Source organism: Megalobrama amblycephala, linkage group LG10, assembly GCF_018812025.1.
Source record: "Megalobrama amblycephala isolate DHTTF-2021 linkage group LG10, ASM1881202v1, whole genome shotgun sequence".
NCBI classification, from domain to species: domain Eukaryota; kingdom Metazoa; phylum Chordata; class Actinopteri; order Cypriniformes; family Xenocyprididae; genus Megalobrama; species Megalobrama amblycephala.
In genome coordinates this window covers 5267868-5286075 of record NC_063053.1, presented here as the reverse complement: position 1 = coordinate 5286075, position 18208 = coordinate 5267868, and the positions used below count along the sequence as shown (strand labels likewise).

General features: G+C 37.8%; 2 protein-coding genes across 2 annotated transcripts in view; one reads left to right on the top strand and one right to left on the bottom strand.

Annotated features, from left to right (window-relative positions):
- Window positions 1-5297, bottom strand: part of gng2 (guanine nucleotide binding protein (G protein), gamma 2) — a 30080-nt gene extending 24783 nt beyond the window's left edge. Inside the window, exon 1 of the mRNA XM_048204096.1 lies at window positions 5220-5297. The gene's annotated coding sequence lies outside the window, so the exon portion shown is untranslated. The remainder of the gene's footprint in view (window positions 1-5219) is intronic.
- Window positions 5298-5322: 25 nt separating this feature from the next.
- On the top strand, window positions 5323-17915 carry pprc1 (PPARG related coactivator 1). The gene is made up of 14 exons (XM_048204093.1): window positions 5323-5471; window positions 8009-8140; window positions 8265-8417; window positions 8542-8607; window positions 8934-10701; window positions 10770-10823; window positions 12477-12537; window positions 12821-12888; window positions 13551-14217; window positions 14335-14538; window positions 16693-16765; window positions 16863-16984; window positions 17065-17216; window positions 17438-17915. The coding sequence occupies exons 1-14, from the start codon at window positions 5379-5381 to the stop codon at window positions 17536-17538; spliced, it is 3714 nt and encodes a 1237-aa protein (XP_048060050.1). The 5' UTR covers window positions 5323-5378; the 3' UTR covers window positions 17539-17915.
- Window positions 17916-18208: the final 293 nt, after the last annotated feature.

Below are 18208 nucleotides of genomic sequence, written 5' to 3'. Positions count from 1 at the left end.
GTCAAAATGTAATAAATATATCTTTCAAATTTACATAAAAAAATGCCATAAAAGGTGTATTATTTTGAATTTATTTTTTATTTAGAAAATCATTTTATTTTTTAAAGGGACAAAATTTTGTCATGAAAATGTTTTTAAATTACTTATTGGCCATCATGGCCCTTCACACAAAGAAATACAATTATAACTATAACTTGACCAACAGGGTCATATAAAAACATTTCTTAAAACCCACATCACTTTTATCACTTCATGAACATACCAACATGGCCAAACAACAAGTCCAACAAACTTGCGATCAAAAAAGAACAATTCTGCTCCAGATGATGTTCCATCCCAGGATTCAAAGAGAGGCTAGAAATATTGAAAGGAACAAAGAGGACAATACATTAGATATATTACAAAACATAATACTTTAAGGGTGCGTTCACACTTGTAGTTCGGTTTGTTTGGTTCATTTGGTCCGGACCAAAGAAGAAAAAAAAACATTTAGTCCTGGTCCGGTTAGCGTTCAGATTGGCAGTTTTACCACCGAACCAAAAGATACCGAACCTAAAGGCACAGGGATACATTCACAACGTGATTCGTCGGATTTTATGGCGTATTGCCTATTTTGAGACGGAACTTACCGAACATCCAAAACAATGCTGTTTGCTGAGGTAAATGCGCTCGTTGTGTGTGCGTAGCGGGGCGTAGCCTGCATGTGATGGTATTTTGGCCAGTTGGGAACTCGTGAAGAGCTTATAAAATATGTAAAGTAGTCAAAACACCGGCAGGAATCCATCCGTCACACACACAAACGATCTGCTGTGTGGAGATGCGCGTCTGATGCCTGTGATGAGAAAACTCGCGTCTATGACGAGAAAAACCGACATGCGTGAGGATTCTGTCCTTTTTAGGGTCTCATCTTCCTGTTTTTGGTTCGGTTACATGTCTTTGGTCCGTGTTGCGTTCATATATCATTCAAACCGCACCAGAGTTCGTTTGGAAGCGGACCGAGACCCATCTTTTCAGCGGTCTCGGTCCGCTTGTTTGGTGCGCACCGGGGTTCGGATGGCAGCGTTCACATATGTTCAAATGAACCGCACTAACCGAGCAACCGCACCAGGGTTTGTTTTAATCGAACCAAACATGACAAGTGTGAACGCACCCTAAGAGACTGATAGAGGGATGATAGATACAGTCAGATACAGATATAGAATAATAAAAGTATATAATAAAAGGAAAAATAGATCTTGGTGTGTGTGTGTATTTCTTACATTTCAGAACTTCCACTGAAAATCCATCACTTTGCACAGAAGAGTGGCCACATGTAGGTTGAACGCAACCCGTTTCTTCTGAACTGTCTGCCTGTTGTTTTAGATGGCACTTTTCCTTTCGTCTTTGTTCCTCTCTCCAGATAAATACCTACAAAGTGCATAAAGGGTCAGGAATTCAGATTGGTTTTAGCTTTTGAGGCATGTAATCATGTTTATGAAATTATACCATGTGGTAGAGCAGTATTAGCCTACAACTCCAGTCCTGAATACTTACCTCCCAGAAAGTTTTAGATGTCCCACTAATCAACACCTTATTTAACTAATTTGTTTGCCAGGGTCAAATAGAGAGACATCTAAAACATTCACCCTAAAAAATAAATGTCTAATCTAGTTGAGAAACAAATAGTTTGTAGTTGTGTTAAAGGCCTCAATAGATATAAAATGTACATCTAAAAGACAAGTACAGGATGATCAGTTTGTTCATATCTGTAAATAGCACATTTCATTTCAAGTTAAAAAAGATTTGTTTTCGTAATGGTACGTTAATACATTAACTATACAAGGCAAACTGAAATCAAACAGAGATGTTAAAGTGTTTGCATTACCTTAAGTTAGCAAATGTCCACAAATACATCACATTGGTTACGTTAACAGCATGAAGCAGCACCATTTTGCGTGACACATCCTCCGTGAGCGGCCTGATCGCGTCGCGAGGCTTTTTCGTTTCGGCCCGTGTTAACAGATGACTGTCTGCCTGTACAAATGTGATTTACGCCATAAAATAATCACGACCAAGTGCGCTGATGAACACGAAGTTCTCGTGAATTCCAACTGTTTCTAATTATTAATTTTCGGCCCACAGCCGCTATGCTAAAGCGCCGGGGAATGTGTGAGATCCTACCGCGACCGCGCTGAGGAAAACCCCGCGCAAGTCTGCTTCGCGCCCCGCGGACGGAGGATGCGTCAATCCGGGGTTACCAATATGAATCGCGAATGTAAATACATACATATTTACCAAAGACTGAGGGGGAAATGAAATAATAAGTCACTTACCACAGTTGTAAATCACTCTTGCTGCTACTCGAATCTTGACCGTTGGAGATCCCACAATGCCTCTGTATATTTGAAATTTACAGCAATATTCTGTAAATTTGATTCAAACCGCCACGCCCCCGGAATTCATTGCAATTTACAGCAATATGCTGTATTATTAAAATACAGCCATCAGCTGTAAAATATTGCTGTAATTTTTACAGCAATTCATTACAGTGTAGGTTACTTTTAAAACTTCACTACAGAATACATAGCCTGACTTCGTCATACTCATATTCTAGGCAGAATGTGAGTCTGATACTGCTCCATTGCACTTGAATTATGGGGCGTGTCTTAACCGAGCCAGTAAAAAAAAAAAAAAACTCTGCACTCAATTGGATAGACCTACAACCAATCAGAGCAACGCAGTAAGTGACGTATGTTGAACTTGTACTTAAACTTTTGCCGAATCCCGTTGGAAGGACGGCAAACACATCTGTCCCATCGACAGATGCCTTGATTGCGGTTCTTTGTTCGTCTTTTAAAATTAATGCGCTGTCGATTTCTTTTATTACAGACGTGATAGCGGAATCTAAACATCTTACTTCTCCAGCTGCAGTCATCGTTGGTGAAAACCAATTCAACCCAAGCGCTCTTTGATGACGTGGGTGGTTACGTAACCGCAGATAGCCTGTCCATCATCAATTAAAGCCCGCCCTGGCAATTTGATTGGCTCGGCCTTCTGGGAGCCGAGCATAATTACTCCACAATGGATCGAGTCCAGACCGAACTTCCCGTCCAAAAAATGTTGTGGGCGGGGTTCGGGCTGGCACCCAGTTTACAGAATACATGCTTTATAAAGTAATTTGTAATGTATTTCGTAGGATTACCCTTGTTTTGTAACTTAATCTAAATACTTTAGAATACTTTGGAATACTAATAAGTCTGAAAGTCTGTATTGCGAGAAAAGAAGTGAGAATTGTGACTTATTCAGGACAGTACTAGATAAAAATAACATGCAAATTTTATGATCCCTCTTATATTGTTAAAATTATTAAAAAATGTTGAATATTCTGCAAGGGGTATGAAACTAAGCAGAAATGTAGCTTAGGATGCTTTTTATTTCTATTCTTTTTAATTTTTAATCACCAATTGCTGTTCTAAAATACTTTTCGGATGTAACTTTAATTTGTTTACATTACCACCCATTTAAAATGTAACTGTAATGAAATACAGTTACTCAAATTTTGTATTTTAAATACGTAACTAAGTTACATGTATTTCGTTACTCCCCAACCCTGTATGTGTGTATATATATATATATATATATATATATATATATATATATATATATATATGTATACAGGATCTGATTACATAATCCAGATTACACATAATCCGTTACTACCCAGTACATGTAATCTGGATTACGTAATCAGATCCAAAATATCAAGTACTTGTAATTAGAGTAAACTACTTTTTAAAATACTCAGACTACAGTTACTTTTTTATGGATTACATGATTACATATTATTTACACAATGGCAGTAAGTTGTCCTACAATATATGTGACATCCAATAAGGGTTAGCACAAAAGTAATCTAAATGTAATCCAAAAGTAGTCAGATTACTTTACCAAAAATGTGTAATCTAAGAGATTATTGTCACAATTATATTACTGATAACAAAATTCATTGATTCTCCTAATTTTTCATTTTTTTAACATTTATATTTTTTTCATAATAAATCTGCCGCTTATATACGTTTGTGATTCTTCAAGTTTTTCTGGCAGTGAGGGGGAAATATAGATGAAATACAGATGAATATTTATGAAATATATATATATATATATATATATATATATATATATATATGAAATAATATAATAATATATATGATATATAGACAATTTTTATGTAGCAGTGATATTGCTGTGAATTTCATGTTTTTCAATATTTGTTTTCGTAATTTTACTGTTTTCTAACTATTAATTTTAAGTAAATATCTTTTAAAATCATAAGATGTGATTTTGTTTTATTCAGTGTTACTATCAGCAAACACTAACAGGTACATTAGTGTTAGTATTTTGAAGTATTATCTGTCCATACATTGCACTTTAAGAAGAATCTGTTGAGGCTCTTGCTGGTGAATAGAATATATTTTTGGGAATATATTTTTTCTTTGCATCTGTCAAAATAGTACAAGATTATATGTTACAATATATGTGACATCAAATAAGTGTTGCCACAAAAGTAATCTAAATGTAATCCAAAAGTAGTCAGATTACGTTGCCAAAAATGTGTAATCTAAGAGATTATATTACTGACAAATTTTGTCATGTAATTTGTAATCAATAACTCATTACAATTCATAAGTAATCTACCCAGCTCTGTATACAAAATGATTCAGTGCGAAGAGCTCACAAGAAAGAACACGGAGGACATCTGCTGGCCAAGGTGTGTCACTGCAAAGAGAGGACTTTTGACTGACTATTGAAAATCATTGACTGATTTTTTTTAAGCATATTTAGCCGATACTGACAAACTTCCTTAAAAAGCAACAAATAAAAATAATATTTTAACCCATAATTTAGTTGTTTTAAAGAGGTTTTACCTTCTAAAATCTATGTGTATGCTTCAATATTTTATAGTGTCTATGAAAAGGACACAGGAGAATAATTGTGAATAGTCAAAGTATGCCAGGCTGCATCTTTATAAATGGTGCAAAGATGTCAATGTATTTTGTATTCTGACGAATTTAGCACTGACTGGCAAAGTTCCCATATTTTCCTAATATAGTGACTAAACATTGTGTCCATCAAATACACGAATTCAAAACACACTTCTACTGAACAAACGTTTATATAATAAACCATACCATATATAAGACGATAAATATCAAACAAGAAAGAAAAATGTTGCAACTTACCCCAAAACCAGAGCCGTTAACTAACGTAACTTTCTGAGGTAACGGACGTTCGATGACGCATGACGTGGGCGGGACTAAACCGTTCAGTTGCCGGGAACGCAAATAGCACGTGGTTCGCAGCCGGCTGCTCCTGCAGTTGATTCACGTTTTCCCACACAGATGAATTGTAAGATGGCGGCGCGGTGGGGCACAGGCGAGGAGATGTTAAAAGCATGTAATACTCAAATGTTCTCACCGGTGAATCTTGACGAGGTAAGAACTGCATATATTTATACTTTTATAGTGTTGTGCCAAAATGAAATTGATGACATTTATCACTGTGTCAAATATTCGAGGTAAATACGCGATGATGTGCAGGACTTTGTGACACGTGGATGGTGATGGTGAGATGGCTTGTGCAGTTCTGCTTGCCACATGTGAACAATAAATATATTTATGCTAGATTTCTTGCGTATTTATACTTAACTCGCTTGTCAAGGGATGAATGCACAAGTTTAGTCCTGTTAGCTGATGTTGCCATGCTTTTGCACTCATAAGAACTTAGTTTATCACACTAGACAAGTGTTTAAACAACATAATCATTTATTTTTTAAACTTAGAGTAGTTTAGTAACTATAAACGCATTGTTTTGTGGTTTTAATGGTGATTGATAATCTGTAATGAAGAATTGTTAGCTGTTTGAATGTGTCAGATCTAAAAAGAGTAGTATTTAATGAATATTATGTATTTTTATTATATTTATTAGTAACTTCTTCTCAATACTTAAACTCCATTGTTTATCAAATATGGCTTTTTTGTTGTTTGTTACATTTTTTAAGTGACTCACACCCACGTGGTTGAATCATGTTAAGAATGAAACTAAAGTTAACTGTGTTTATGCTCGGTCCTACGTTTTACTTAAACATTTAACATTGAAACTGCAATATTATTTTACTACATTAGGCTTGATAAAGTTAAAGTGCCATTAATTGGTAATTCAGCAGATGTTATCTTTCCCAGTAATGGCCACTGATATATAAACTGTGATTTTTAAATCACATTTACTGGGTGCTTGCATTTATCACCTATTAATTTCGTATTTTGCATTGTCATGACTGTGAATTACAAAGTTAGCCCCATGTTGTTCAATGCGGTTTGACTAGCTGTCCAGCACGTGGTGCAGGTATGAGTGGGTCAGTTATGTCGGGCCATGACAGCACCCTTTAATTCAGCCTGTTTATGTTGTAAAATGAGAACGTCTTATTATCATTAAACTGGCCAAAAGATGTAATATTGGTCTATTTTGGGAAAACTGTAGTGGTCATGCAGAATTTGTGTTAGCAAGGCGTGTTTTGAACTGTGCCGGTGTTGGGTTTGCCCAGTAATGCACTGCGGCAGGATGACGTGAGGTGCGCAACACGTGGTTGTAGCTACAGATCAACGCATTTATAAATGTAACATGCTTACATTTTTAGTACATATTAGTCTGTCTTGTATTCTCATTTGCTCAATTTTGCTCTTTTTAGTGTTTTGCTTTCAAATTCATGAGCAGTATTAAAATAATGTTTAACAATATTTCACTTGAAGCCATATGAATAAATTATTCTGTGATTCAAAGCTGACCATAACATCAGCTGCTGTAGAACAGGCCAGCAATTACAAGCCTCAAAGACAGGGCACATTGTTTGCTGTTGTTAAATATAGAAGCATGAACTTGTTTACAGACTCGGCTAATGCGTTTTTGTTTTGTTTTGTTTTTTGTTTTTTACCTTGCACTGATTGTTTTTAGAAGCGTATTTAATTCTGAAAGTATTGATCTAAAAATATGATATTATTAAAGGTGCAATATGTAAGAATTTTGCAGTAAAATATCCAAAAACCACTAGGCCAGTGTTATATATTTTGTTCACTTGAGTACTTACAATATCCCAAATGTTTCCAACTATTTGTAAATCGTGAGAAAATTGCAATTTTAACCAAGGCTCTTTTTTTTTTTTTTTTTTGTGAGTACCATGCTTTACCATGCCTCAGAGCAAAACACTATTTTGTGAGGTAGCTAACATAGCATAATCAGATGCAGCTTTATTTTTAGTAACAGTAATACAGAATTTTCTCCATCATACAATACGTTTTAAAATTAATTGAATGCCATTTATCAACACAAGCCATCCAGTATTTAATATGATATTCTAAAATCGATCTGTCTTACTGCAGTGTGTAACAGTGTCTCACAGCAGCCGCTGAGCGAATGCACAGAGTAACATTATAACATTTTTCAACGCACTCAAATGTATCTAATATGATAAACAGAGCTGCGTTACCTCATACTCATGACCGGAAAAGCGAAAGCAGCGCTGGCGACTGTGACGTAATAATGTCTCTCGTTAACATTCGCTCCAGCGGCCTCGTTCAGCTCCCACAACACTCGGTCCTGCTCTGCTTCATAGTACAGTAACGTTAATAATCGCATCCATGAACATGATTTCTTCCGGAGTCCTATCCCAATTCTTTTCCACCGGCTGTGAGGTGAAGACCACATGTCCCAAGATTTTGCGCTCAAACTTGGCGTCATCAGGCTACGCCTTTGTTTTGAGTAGGCCTCTACCGACTTCTAGTGGACATAAATCTACATATTACACCTCTAATACTTAGCCCTAATCATTTTGTGTAACATCAACCAGACTGCCCAATAAATGAATGGAAATAACTGCATGAAGTCTTGCATGTCAGTTTAAATGTTTTTATGGAGTGATCTGGTTTGCTGATGGGTCAAAACACTAAATTTTTTTTTTTTTAATGGAATATTGCAGGTAGAGATCCTTCAGGGAAGCTTCTCTGGTAGCTGTCTGGAGTATCCTGACAACGGAGATGCTCTGGAGGTTTTACATGGCTGCTTGGATCCCTCTATTCTGTCCATTTTTGAGGACAACCCCACTGGAGAAGTAAATAATGCCTATATAAAACTGTTCATTGCATGATTTGCTTTCAACACAAAGATTTGTTTGTTGAATTTCATTTGTTTTCTTTGTTTTCATGTCACTCAGCAATGTTTTTTTTTTTTTTTAGGTTAAATGTAATCTTGATGAGGAAAGTGAAGCGACACTGCTCACAGCTCTCACTGAAATACTTGACAATGTTGATGATGAGAACTTGTCCCCTTTTGACACTCTGCCGGATTCAGACCTGTTCTCGGGGCAGAAGGGTCAGGAACACTCTCCGGTGAGTCCTCCCCAGCTGGTTTTCACCAGTCTAAGCATGTCAGGAATGCACTAGAAAGTTTATTTTTGTTTTTTGAACAGCTTGATGCATTTATAGATACTAAATTTTCCTTTATCCACTCTAGCTGAGAAAGTTGCTTACACGGTCTCCTCCAGAGTCATTGATTCATGCAAGACAATTTCCTGGAAAGGTATTTAAGTTCTGAATATTTCTCTCTCATCCTCAATCATTCATTAGATTTTATGATAGCACTTATTTTACAGTCCTGTTTCGCATGTACATACTTGCATGTGTAATGGGTAATAATTAGGTACTAAACCTAATCTTAACCCATGTAGTTACCTAATATTTTTAGCACTTTCTTGATAAGTACATTAAAAGTGCATGTACTGTAAAATAAAGTGCAACTGATTTTGATTTTGATGGCAGCACAACGCTGCATGATTTAGGGGGGAAAAAGTTTTTAATGCATAACTTTATGGTTATAATGTGAGACATATTATGTTTTTGTTTTAGAGTCTCCCACGAATGCAGAGAGTATCTCAGCAGAACAGTGAGGGAGAAGAGGAGGAAGATAGAGATGCTAGTTTTTCAACAATAGCCAATATTGATTTGTCGTCACTGGAAGAATTTGATTGGTGCCTTCCTGTGTCCTTGGAGCAGGATGGAGAGAGCATGCCTGTCACTCTCAGCGATTTAGTAAAACACATGCACCCTTACTGTATGACATTATGTGTGGAAGGAGAAGAGGGACAAGAGCATCTCCTGCCTGAGAGGGGCCTCGTGCTAGAAGTGGTTGATCAAGGAGAGCATGGAGAGCCCATCCTGGCAATCCCAGATCTCAGCATCCCTTTTGCTCACACAGACTCTGCAGAAGGAGAGCAAAGAGTCCCGGAGAAAAGCATAAACAAGCCGGAACCAAACCCTGAGGATGGTGATGAAAAATTCCCACCACCTTCTGAAGTATCTCTGGTGGAAGAGGAGAAAAAGGTTGTCAAAAAGAAACGTAAACCTGTTAAAGCTGATCTGGTTGAACAGAGAGTTTTGAGAAGCTCAAGAGTTAAAGAGGAGCCCCAGAAGAAACGGCAAGAAGAACAACAAAAGAAAAAGGTGACTTTTTCACCTGCTCTCTTATCGGCAAAGCCTGAGAGACCTAAAATTGAGTTGATGACCCCTGAGCCACGGGTTGAGAAGCACATCACGGCCCCTCAAGCTGAAGCAAAAATCACTGACTCGCAGCCAGAGAACAAACCTCTTGAAAAGTCTGTAGAGGAAGAACCACCATCAAAACAAGAGCCTGTTAGCGAGCAGCCTGCTGTTTGCCAGCGTAATGAAACTAAGCCCAAACCTCTCAGTTTACAGCAGTACCGTCTCCTCCGCCAGCAGAAGAAACCAGACCCGGTGGACAAAACGGAGGATTACAGCACTAAATGGCCCAAGTTGCCTGAAGCGCCCAAGGAGCTTCCCCCAATACCCTGCCTGCCAGACCCAAACCCCAGAGACCCACGTAAAACCTTCCATACTCCTGCTAAAAAAGACCTTGCATCTGAAATCATGCCCGCATGGCACCCGAGAGGTCCCGCTGCTCCCCCGACACCTGAAGCCTTGCTCATCCCTCCGGCTTCACTGATGGGTTCCTCTAAGAAACCTGCAACTTCTAAAGCATCAACCCCTCCACCTTCAGGCACATCATCTGAAAGTTTACCCCATTCGGTCCACTCATCACCCAAGAATCTACCTGCTCCCGTCGGCGTGCCAAAAAACACTATTCATACCGAGACCTCTACCCCGATCAGACGTGTGGCTGAGGTGCCTCCTGAAAGGATGGTTTCACCACCAGTGTCCACTACATCCGGAGACTCTCACAGTCTCAATGCACCCAGTAAGAAGGAATGTTTACATAGTAACGCCAGTGCTGCTCATGTGTGTGAAAGTGTGCCATCTAAAGTTTCCTCAAGGCCTCAGATGATCACTACACCGGTTCAGAGCTCAAACTCTAGCCCTCTTAAACCTAGTGCTGCTGTGCCTACAAAGAGAGAGCCCGAGCAGGTTGTGTTGGCCCCCGTGTCCGATCAAGCCAAAAACACCCTGCCAACTAATTCTAAAAAGCTGACCTCACGGTTACAGCCTCACGTTCCAGCAATAGCTGCTCAGCCGTTTTTCTCAGCTCAAGTTCAGGCCAGAGTTGTTGAACTGGCAGAGCAGATGAGGATGGCTTCTTCTGAGATCCCCAAACCGAAGAACACCACAGTTGAGCTGATTGAGTCATTCACAAATGAAATTGGTGAGCATTTTTCCTTATGTAGTTAAGAATTTCTATGGATTGGATTATAATGAACATTTTTCTTGCAGGTATTGAAGCTGCTGATCTTACAAGCCTCCTGGAGCAGTTTGAGGAGTCTCAGTGTAAGTGATGTTATGTCTGAGCTCTTTTTCTTACTTATAACTACGTTAAAATCATGCTTTGTCAAGCTGACTATTTGAAGGATGCTAATGCTGAGCACACCAGAGCTTTCTTTAGAAAAGAGTGCCCTCTTAGTGAACCCATACACCCATACTGCCATCTTTAGAATGCAGACCATTAGTTTATAAGCAACTAGGCCACACTTGCATTTGGGGCTTGGAGGAAGTTTGCATTACTGGGACGAAGGAATTTGTGTCCATGTTGCCAGGTCAAGCACAGATTGCAATTACAGAGTTCACAGTTTAACATGACCCAGCGGGTTAGATAAGACTGTTGTCACAAAAAAGTCGGGTCAAATCAGGTAAAATGACCTAAAGGTTTGTTTCCTTTTCCACATATAATTCTGTGTTTAACCTAAATGGTGTAGTTGTTGTAAAATGATAAAACATTACCCAGTCAAATAGAACCGTATCATTACAAAAGTTATGCTGCTGGAATATATTTTTGGTCTAGAAAATGGTTACATTTCAGTCTAGCTTAAAAAAAAAAAGACGAGGGTGTGGTATTCCTTAAGGTGCGCTCACATGTACCATTGCTTGGCAATTTCACAGGAAAAATCCAGTCATTCCAATAGGAATCTGTGAGATTGGGAAATTTGCTTGTAGTCAATAAAATTTGATGCGCCTTTTGCTCATTTTCAAGTTGGTGCTGACCAACAGAAAGCTCTTGCTAAAATTTCCTTATTTACTCACCCATGTCATCCAAGATGTTTATGTATTTAGCCGAAAAGAAATTAAGGTTTTTGAGGAAAACATTCCAGGACTTTTCTCCATATAGTGGACTACCAACGGGTTGAAGGTCCAAATATCAGTTTCAGTGCAGTTTCAAAGGACTCTACACGATCCCAGATGAGGAATAAGGGTCTTGTCTAGTGAAACATCAGTCATTTTCTAAAAAAATAAATAAAAATGATATACTTTTTCACCATAAGACCCTTATTCCTCATCTGGGATCATGTAGAGCCTGTTGAAGCTGCACTGAAACTGCAATTTGGACCTTCAACTGTTGAAGTCCACTATATGGAGAAAAATCCTGGAATGCTTTCCTCCAAAAACCTTTCTTTTTGACTGAATAAAGAAAGACATAAACATCTTGGATGACATGGGGGTGAGTAAATTATCAGGAAATTTTAATTCTGAAGTGAACTAATCCTTTAACAATAGACCATAAACCTTTTTGCTCACGAAAATTTGCTGAAATTACACTAATGTGACCACACCTTAAAGGGAGGGTGTGTTACTTTAAGAGAGGGCGTGGCTTTAATGAAAACCGCTGCTATGTGCTCATGTTCATTGAACTGCTGGAATTCTGCCCCGTTAACAAAACCATTTTAAAACCAGTTGGCTGTCTTTGTCTGAGGACATGCAGGGGCTGAATACTGACCGTATACCCATTAAACAAGCATTTATCTTTAGTCTGCTGTTTCTCAGCTGTTGAGCGGGGAAGTGTGGTGCATTTTTGAAGAGTATCACAATACATGCTGTTTGTTGTGGCCGTGTTCTGCTAACAATCTGATTGTTGCTGTTATTTTAAGGGTCTGTCCCACCTTCACCACCTGTATTTGTTCATTCATAACCCTCCTTTTTTCTTTCCAGCAAAAGAAGAGCCAAGGGTACCGGAGGTCTGTGGTAGAGCAGCTGCTGTAGGAAACTCCAGGTGAGTATCATGAGGTGGAGTGATGGAGTTACCCTACAGCCCTTGAGCTGCTCTCGCACCAAACTCAATGTTTGTGTGTGTGGCCATATGCCATATTTCACCAAGACCTACCGAAACAAATGAAGTCTTCATCATGACTTCGGAATGTGAAGGTGGACGTTAGAGACGAACATAAGCGTAGCTTGTGTCAGTCTGAGTGATGTTTAAAAAAACATCAGAAATTCAAAGCTTTTGACGTTGTTGCCACTGCAAATTGTATTTTTCTTCTTTTTTTTAAATTCAGTTATGAGCAGCAGGTGGAGGCTAAGGCCCTGGAGAAAACCCGCAACCATGACCTGGGAAGCACAGCAGGTAAAAAAATTTTTAATTTAGTGTGCATTATATTGTATGTACACTATTCGAAAGTTTGGGATTGGTAAGATTTTTAAAAGTCTCTTATGCTCACCAAAGCTGCATTAAATTATTTAAAATCCAGTAAAAACTGTAATATTGTGAAATATAATTACAGTATTTTTTTTTTTTTTTTTATGTTATTTATTCCTGTGATGGCAATTTTCAGCAGCCTTTATTCCAGTCTTCAGTGTCACATGATCCTTCAGAAATCATTATAATGTGCTGATTTGCTGCTCAAGAAATGTTTATCATTATAATGCTGAAAAATTTATTATCAATGCTTCATTTTTTTAGTGGAAACTGTAATACTTTTTTCTTTTTTTCAAGATTCTTTGACCTGAATATTTAAAACAGCATTTATTTGAAATATTTTTAACATTATAAGTGTCTTTACTGTCACTTTTTTCATTGGATTTAATGCATCCTTGTGGAATAAGTGTTAATTTTTATTTAAAGTCTTTTTAATGGTAGTGTACCTTTTTTTTTTTTTTTATATATAGCCTGTTCATTTAAATGGTGCATGATTTGATCCATTTTGTTCTATAATGCAAACACATTCCTATATTATATGCAAATAATAAATTAATAAAAGTATAAAATGAACAAAATTCTTCCCATAGGCCTCACACCACCTGCCACACCCCCACACCAGATGTGGAAACCTATTGCACCAGTTTCACTACTAGGGAAAGCCAAGAAGTCAGAGGTCCTTAAGCTAACTCCTAACAAGGCCATTCAGATAGAAGCAAGACCACTACCTTCAAATAAGCTGCGAAGCAAGCCTCAGACCCCTACTGCCACTGGACAGACTCAACCATTCTCCCTTGACCATGACTACTGCCTCCCTCCAAAAGAACCCAATCAAAATGAAGTTGGCAATCGGTGGAATGTCAAACAACAGTCTAGCATTGTTATCAAGACTGTTGAGCTGTCCTCCATTAAGCCCGTGCAGAACACTGTCTCCAAGGCTTCATCAGCTCCTTCACGTACAGAAGGAACCCAGAGGAATCTCAGCTGTAGTCAAGCTTCTGCAGATACGAAGTGCACGTTAAACAGCTCTGCCTTGGTGACTCCAGATGCTTCTCCAAACAGGCCTGACTCTGAAAGCTCTTTACTGGATGAAGCTAAATGCAACCAGGAAAAATCTCTGGACTACTCTGAGTGTTCGTCCAGACAGTACCAGCAGGACAGAGGTCGCACAAAACGAAGATACAGAGCCCGATCCTCAAGTAGCTCAGAATCCAGCTCGGAGTTCTCCTCCAGATCACGTTCACCACCTAGGAAAAGGTCAACTTTGCCTTTTTTTTTTTTTTTTTTTTTTCTCTGGTTATACACATGCATCATAATTAAAAAGTAATATTGAGAGAATAGTATTCTAAAGGACTTTTTTTGTTACATTTACAGATACAGGTCTCGTCACTCGAGCAGCAGATCCAGTTCATCATCTCGGTCTCGTTCCCGATCCAGCTCCAGGTCGTTTTCTCCACCTCGTCGGCGTCGATATTCCTATTCAAGCTCACGCTCTGGATCTTGGAGTCACAGCCGCTCTAGATCCAGGTCCCGCTCTTCTGATTCTCATGGACATCGGAGCTGGAAAAGTCATAGAAGGTGAGAACTGGCATGTTAGCTAATGCAGTGCTACCGTGCAGGCATAGATCAGAACAGCACTGTGCTGTCATCTGTCTATATTTGTTGTGCATTTTATAATATTCATTTAAAAAAAGAATTATCTATTTTGTAGGGGTGTAGTGGTACACAAAACTGATGGTTCGGTACATAACTCGGTTTTGAAGTTCGGTACAGCAGGGGGAGAAAATTAAACGGTGGTTTACTGAACATTGTCTCTGTCTTAAAATTAATTCATTTATAATTTAGTTTAAGGATAACAAAATGTTCTCTGCTAATGCTGTAAACTCTATAGACCCCTTAAAAGTTTGTAAACATTGCAACGTTTCCTGGTGGGCGGGGCTTAGCTGGAGGCAAAAAGAGACGCTGGACTCAATGTTGACAAGCGTAAGCTAGCATGTTTTAGGAGGGATTTATTAAACATAGATGCAGAAGAAGGTTCAGAACTGTCCGAATATGTACAGTCACTGACTCTGCGGGACCGTGACAGCTATTTTTGTAAATTAACTTAAGTTTTGGATATTTCCTAGACAACATATGAATTACTTTCGGGTGGTTCGGGGAATTTTGTCAAGGCTTATTGTCTAATGTAACCTATCGCTGGGCTAACTATGATTATGGCTAGCAATGTGGATTATTTTAAGAGACCATTCAAAGGATGGCACACACATCTATCGCTGTATGTTTGTTTAACATTTAAGCTAGCTAGTGCGCTGAAAGTTGGCGACTTTTCACCTATAAAATAGAAACTTGCTGATTTGTACTAGATAAAACCAACACACCATTACATATGCATCGATTATTTTACCTGATATGAAGTGTGCACTGCAAACACGAGTATTATTTATGATCGTCTCCGTCCAGTCTGTACGCCGTATTGCATTCAACCACAATTATCTTTTTGATTTCTGTGAAGGAATGTCTGCCGGGATCTGGTAAATCTTTAGTTTTGAAACAAAAGTCCTGTTCCTTCTATTCTGGCAGCCAAAACCACAACAAGACGACATTTTAAAGTCAAAACCTCAAACTTTTAGCACGCCTGCTATGAGTTCTTATTTATGTTTTGCCTCCAGCTAGAGCGGTGACGTCACAGTGACGTAGACGATTAAGGGGTCTATAGGGTGCCCTTACTTGAACATTTCTATAATATTAAAGGTAAACAACAGAGCCCAAACTATTAAACTTAATTCAGTTGCTATTTATTTTTAGAAACAATTTGTTATTTGAGAGTTGATTATTATATGCAAAAAAGGCAGTTTAACTCCTAAATCTAATTATAAAATTGTTTTTACTCCATGTCGTTGTTGAAATATTTACGCATTTACACAGTGGCTGTCATTTTCATGACAGATTTATTTAAACATACATTAAATAATCAAGACATCACTAACAGGTTAAGTAAAATAAAATTAATATACGCTAATATAGTCCATATATTTAGCGAAAGAGTTCATTTCTCTAGCAAACTAACAAGCTGTGGACATTGAATGACTTGCCTGAGGTAAATGTAATGCTATGTGACAGTGTTTACAAGCTGTTTTATTGATGACTTTCCACTGTTGAAACATGTATTGAGCGATTACATGAGATTGTACTGTATCTTTTCAACATACCTTCAGATGTTCATTCATGTTTATTCTGTAACTAGTATTAGAGATGATCTGAGACTGAGAACTGAGACGTCTATACAGTGATCTGTCACGCCACATTAAAGAGTCTCAAAACAGCATTTTTATATTACTTTGAATTTTGTGATTTAAAATGGACAGAATTTGGAAGATGACACATTGTTTCTCATCGAAAGTAACAAAACATGGAACTTATTGAGATGATTGGTGGTTAGGCTACAACACTGGACATACCGAAAATTCGTGGGACAAATGTGTGCTGTTACACCCCTAATTACTAATTAATCAAATGTCAAGGAAGAAGAATTAGTTTTCTGACATAAGGTAAAGTGAGGTCAACCTCAACACGAGAGTACGTTGGGTGGTGTATTGTGGTTTTATGGTTCGGTTTGACCCCTACTATTTTGATTTCATAGTGTCTATATTATTTCAGTTTATTATATCAATGGTTTTAGTTTTAGTACAAGTTAATGATAATAACCCTGATATGTTTTGACTTCATTGACAGCCCTAATCAGAGGTCGGCTTACTGCCACTCAGAAAATTGTGAGGATACCAAGATGCGCAAAGAGAAAGCCATTGTGAGTATTTCAATCAAGGAAGACATCTTATTTTTTTCCTAGAGGCACCTTGGTGATTGATTTTCTCACTTATCAATTGAAATGTTTATTTTTTTAGGAGGAGCGGAGAGTTGTTTATGTTGGCCGAATTCGTGGAAGCATGACTCGTAAGGAGCTGAAAGAACGCTTCTCATTCTTCGGAAAGATTGAGGAGTGCACTGTGCACTTTAGAGAAAATGGGTATGGCTTCTCTGAACTGTATTTATTTGATGTATTGTTTCCCATTAACAAGAGGATTGCTAACACTCCTGTTATTTCAGAGATAACTACGGCTTCGTTACATACTACAACACAAAGGATGCGTTTAATGCTATTGAGAACGGAAGCAAGCTGAGGGAGCAGAATGAGCTTCCATTTGACCTGTGCTTTGGAGGCAGGAGGCAGTTTTGCAAAACCAGTTATGCTGATCTTGGTGAGCTTCCATTTAAAGTAGTGATGCACCAGATGAAATGAAAGCTTTCATTTAATTGAAGCTGTAAATAAAGTTTGGTTAATTGTGTAACACTACTTACTGTGCTGTTCAGTTTTGTTTTGTTTTTTGGCTGAAATTTTGGTGCATCACTAATTTACCGTCTTTGAAAACATTCCCATTAAAGCCTCCAGATGTGACAGTTTCTCTTTGATCACTTTCAGATTCAAACCGGGAGTATGATCCAAAGCCTACAAAGGGCAAATTTGATGCACTAGACTTTGACACTTTACTCAAGCAGGCTCAGAGGAACCTGAAAAGGTAACGATTAGTCAAGCCACCGATGAGAAGACCTATTACCTCGGAGCAAAATGCTGCCCTACACTTCCAGTGTTGCCTCTCAATTACTGTTTTTGGTTTGTTTGTTTTTGTTTTTCTATTTGTGTTTTTGTTTCTGCAAGTTTACACCTTCTATTGAAGTGAAGATTTGTAAGAAAAATCGAAAGTGCAAAAAAAGATCATGAAATATAATAATGTGGAATGGAAAAAAAGAATTTTTTAAAAAAGAATTAAATTTATTTAAATGTTTATTCTGACTGAGTGTTGGATACATTTTAAAATGAATTGAATGGAAACATTATGTTGGGGAAATAGGTTTATAATGCTGAAGGTATTTCAACCTAAATAAACCTAAGATAAAAATAAATAAATCTTTGTCTCTTTTGTTGTCTCTTTAGATTAAAAAACAAAACATTTGGTGTTAATATGTTGTCCAAATAAGCAACATATTGATTTGAAATGAACTGTTTTGGGTGTTGTCTTGATTTGCAGAAAATTGAATACATGATTTCTGCAGGTCTTAATTCGATCTTACTCAAATTAAGGCCTTAAAATGTCTTAAATCAAGGGCCAAAAGCAAGTCTTAAATGCATAGTCAAGACATTCAAAAACATATGGCAAAAAATTAATATCTTCCTCAGTATTTTTGTCCTGTT

Coding starts and splice junctions, on each gene's coding strand:
- pprc1 (XM_048204093.1), top strand. CDS start 5,379: ATGAATTGTAAGATGGCGGCGCGGTGGGGCACAGGCGAGGAGATGTTA. Junction 5,472..8,008: donor CACCGGTGAATCTTGACGAG/GTAAGAACTGCA, acceptor GGAATATTGCAG/GTAGAGATCCTTCAGGGAAG. Junction 10,824..12,476: donor GCAGTTTGAGGAGTCTCAGT/GTAAGTGATGTT, acceptor TTTTCTTTCCAG/CAAAAGAAGAGCCAAGGGTA.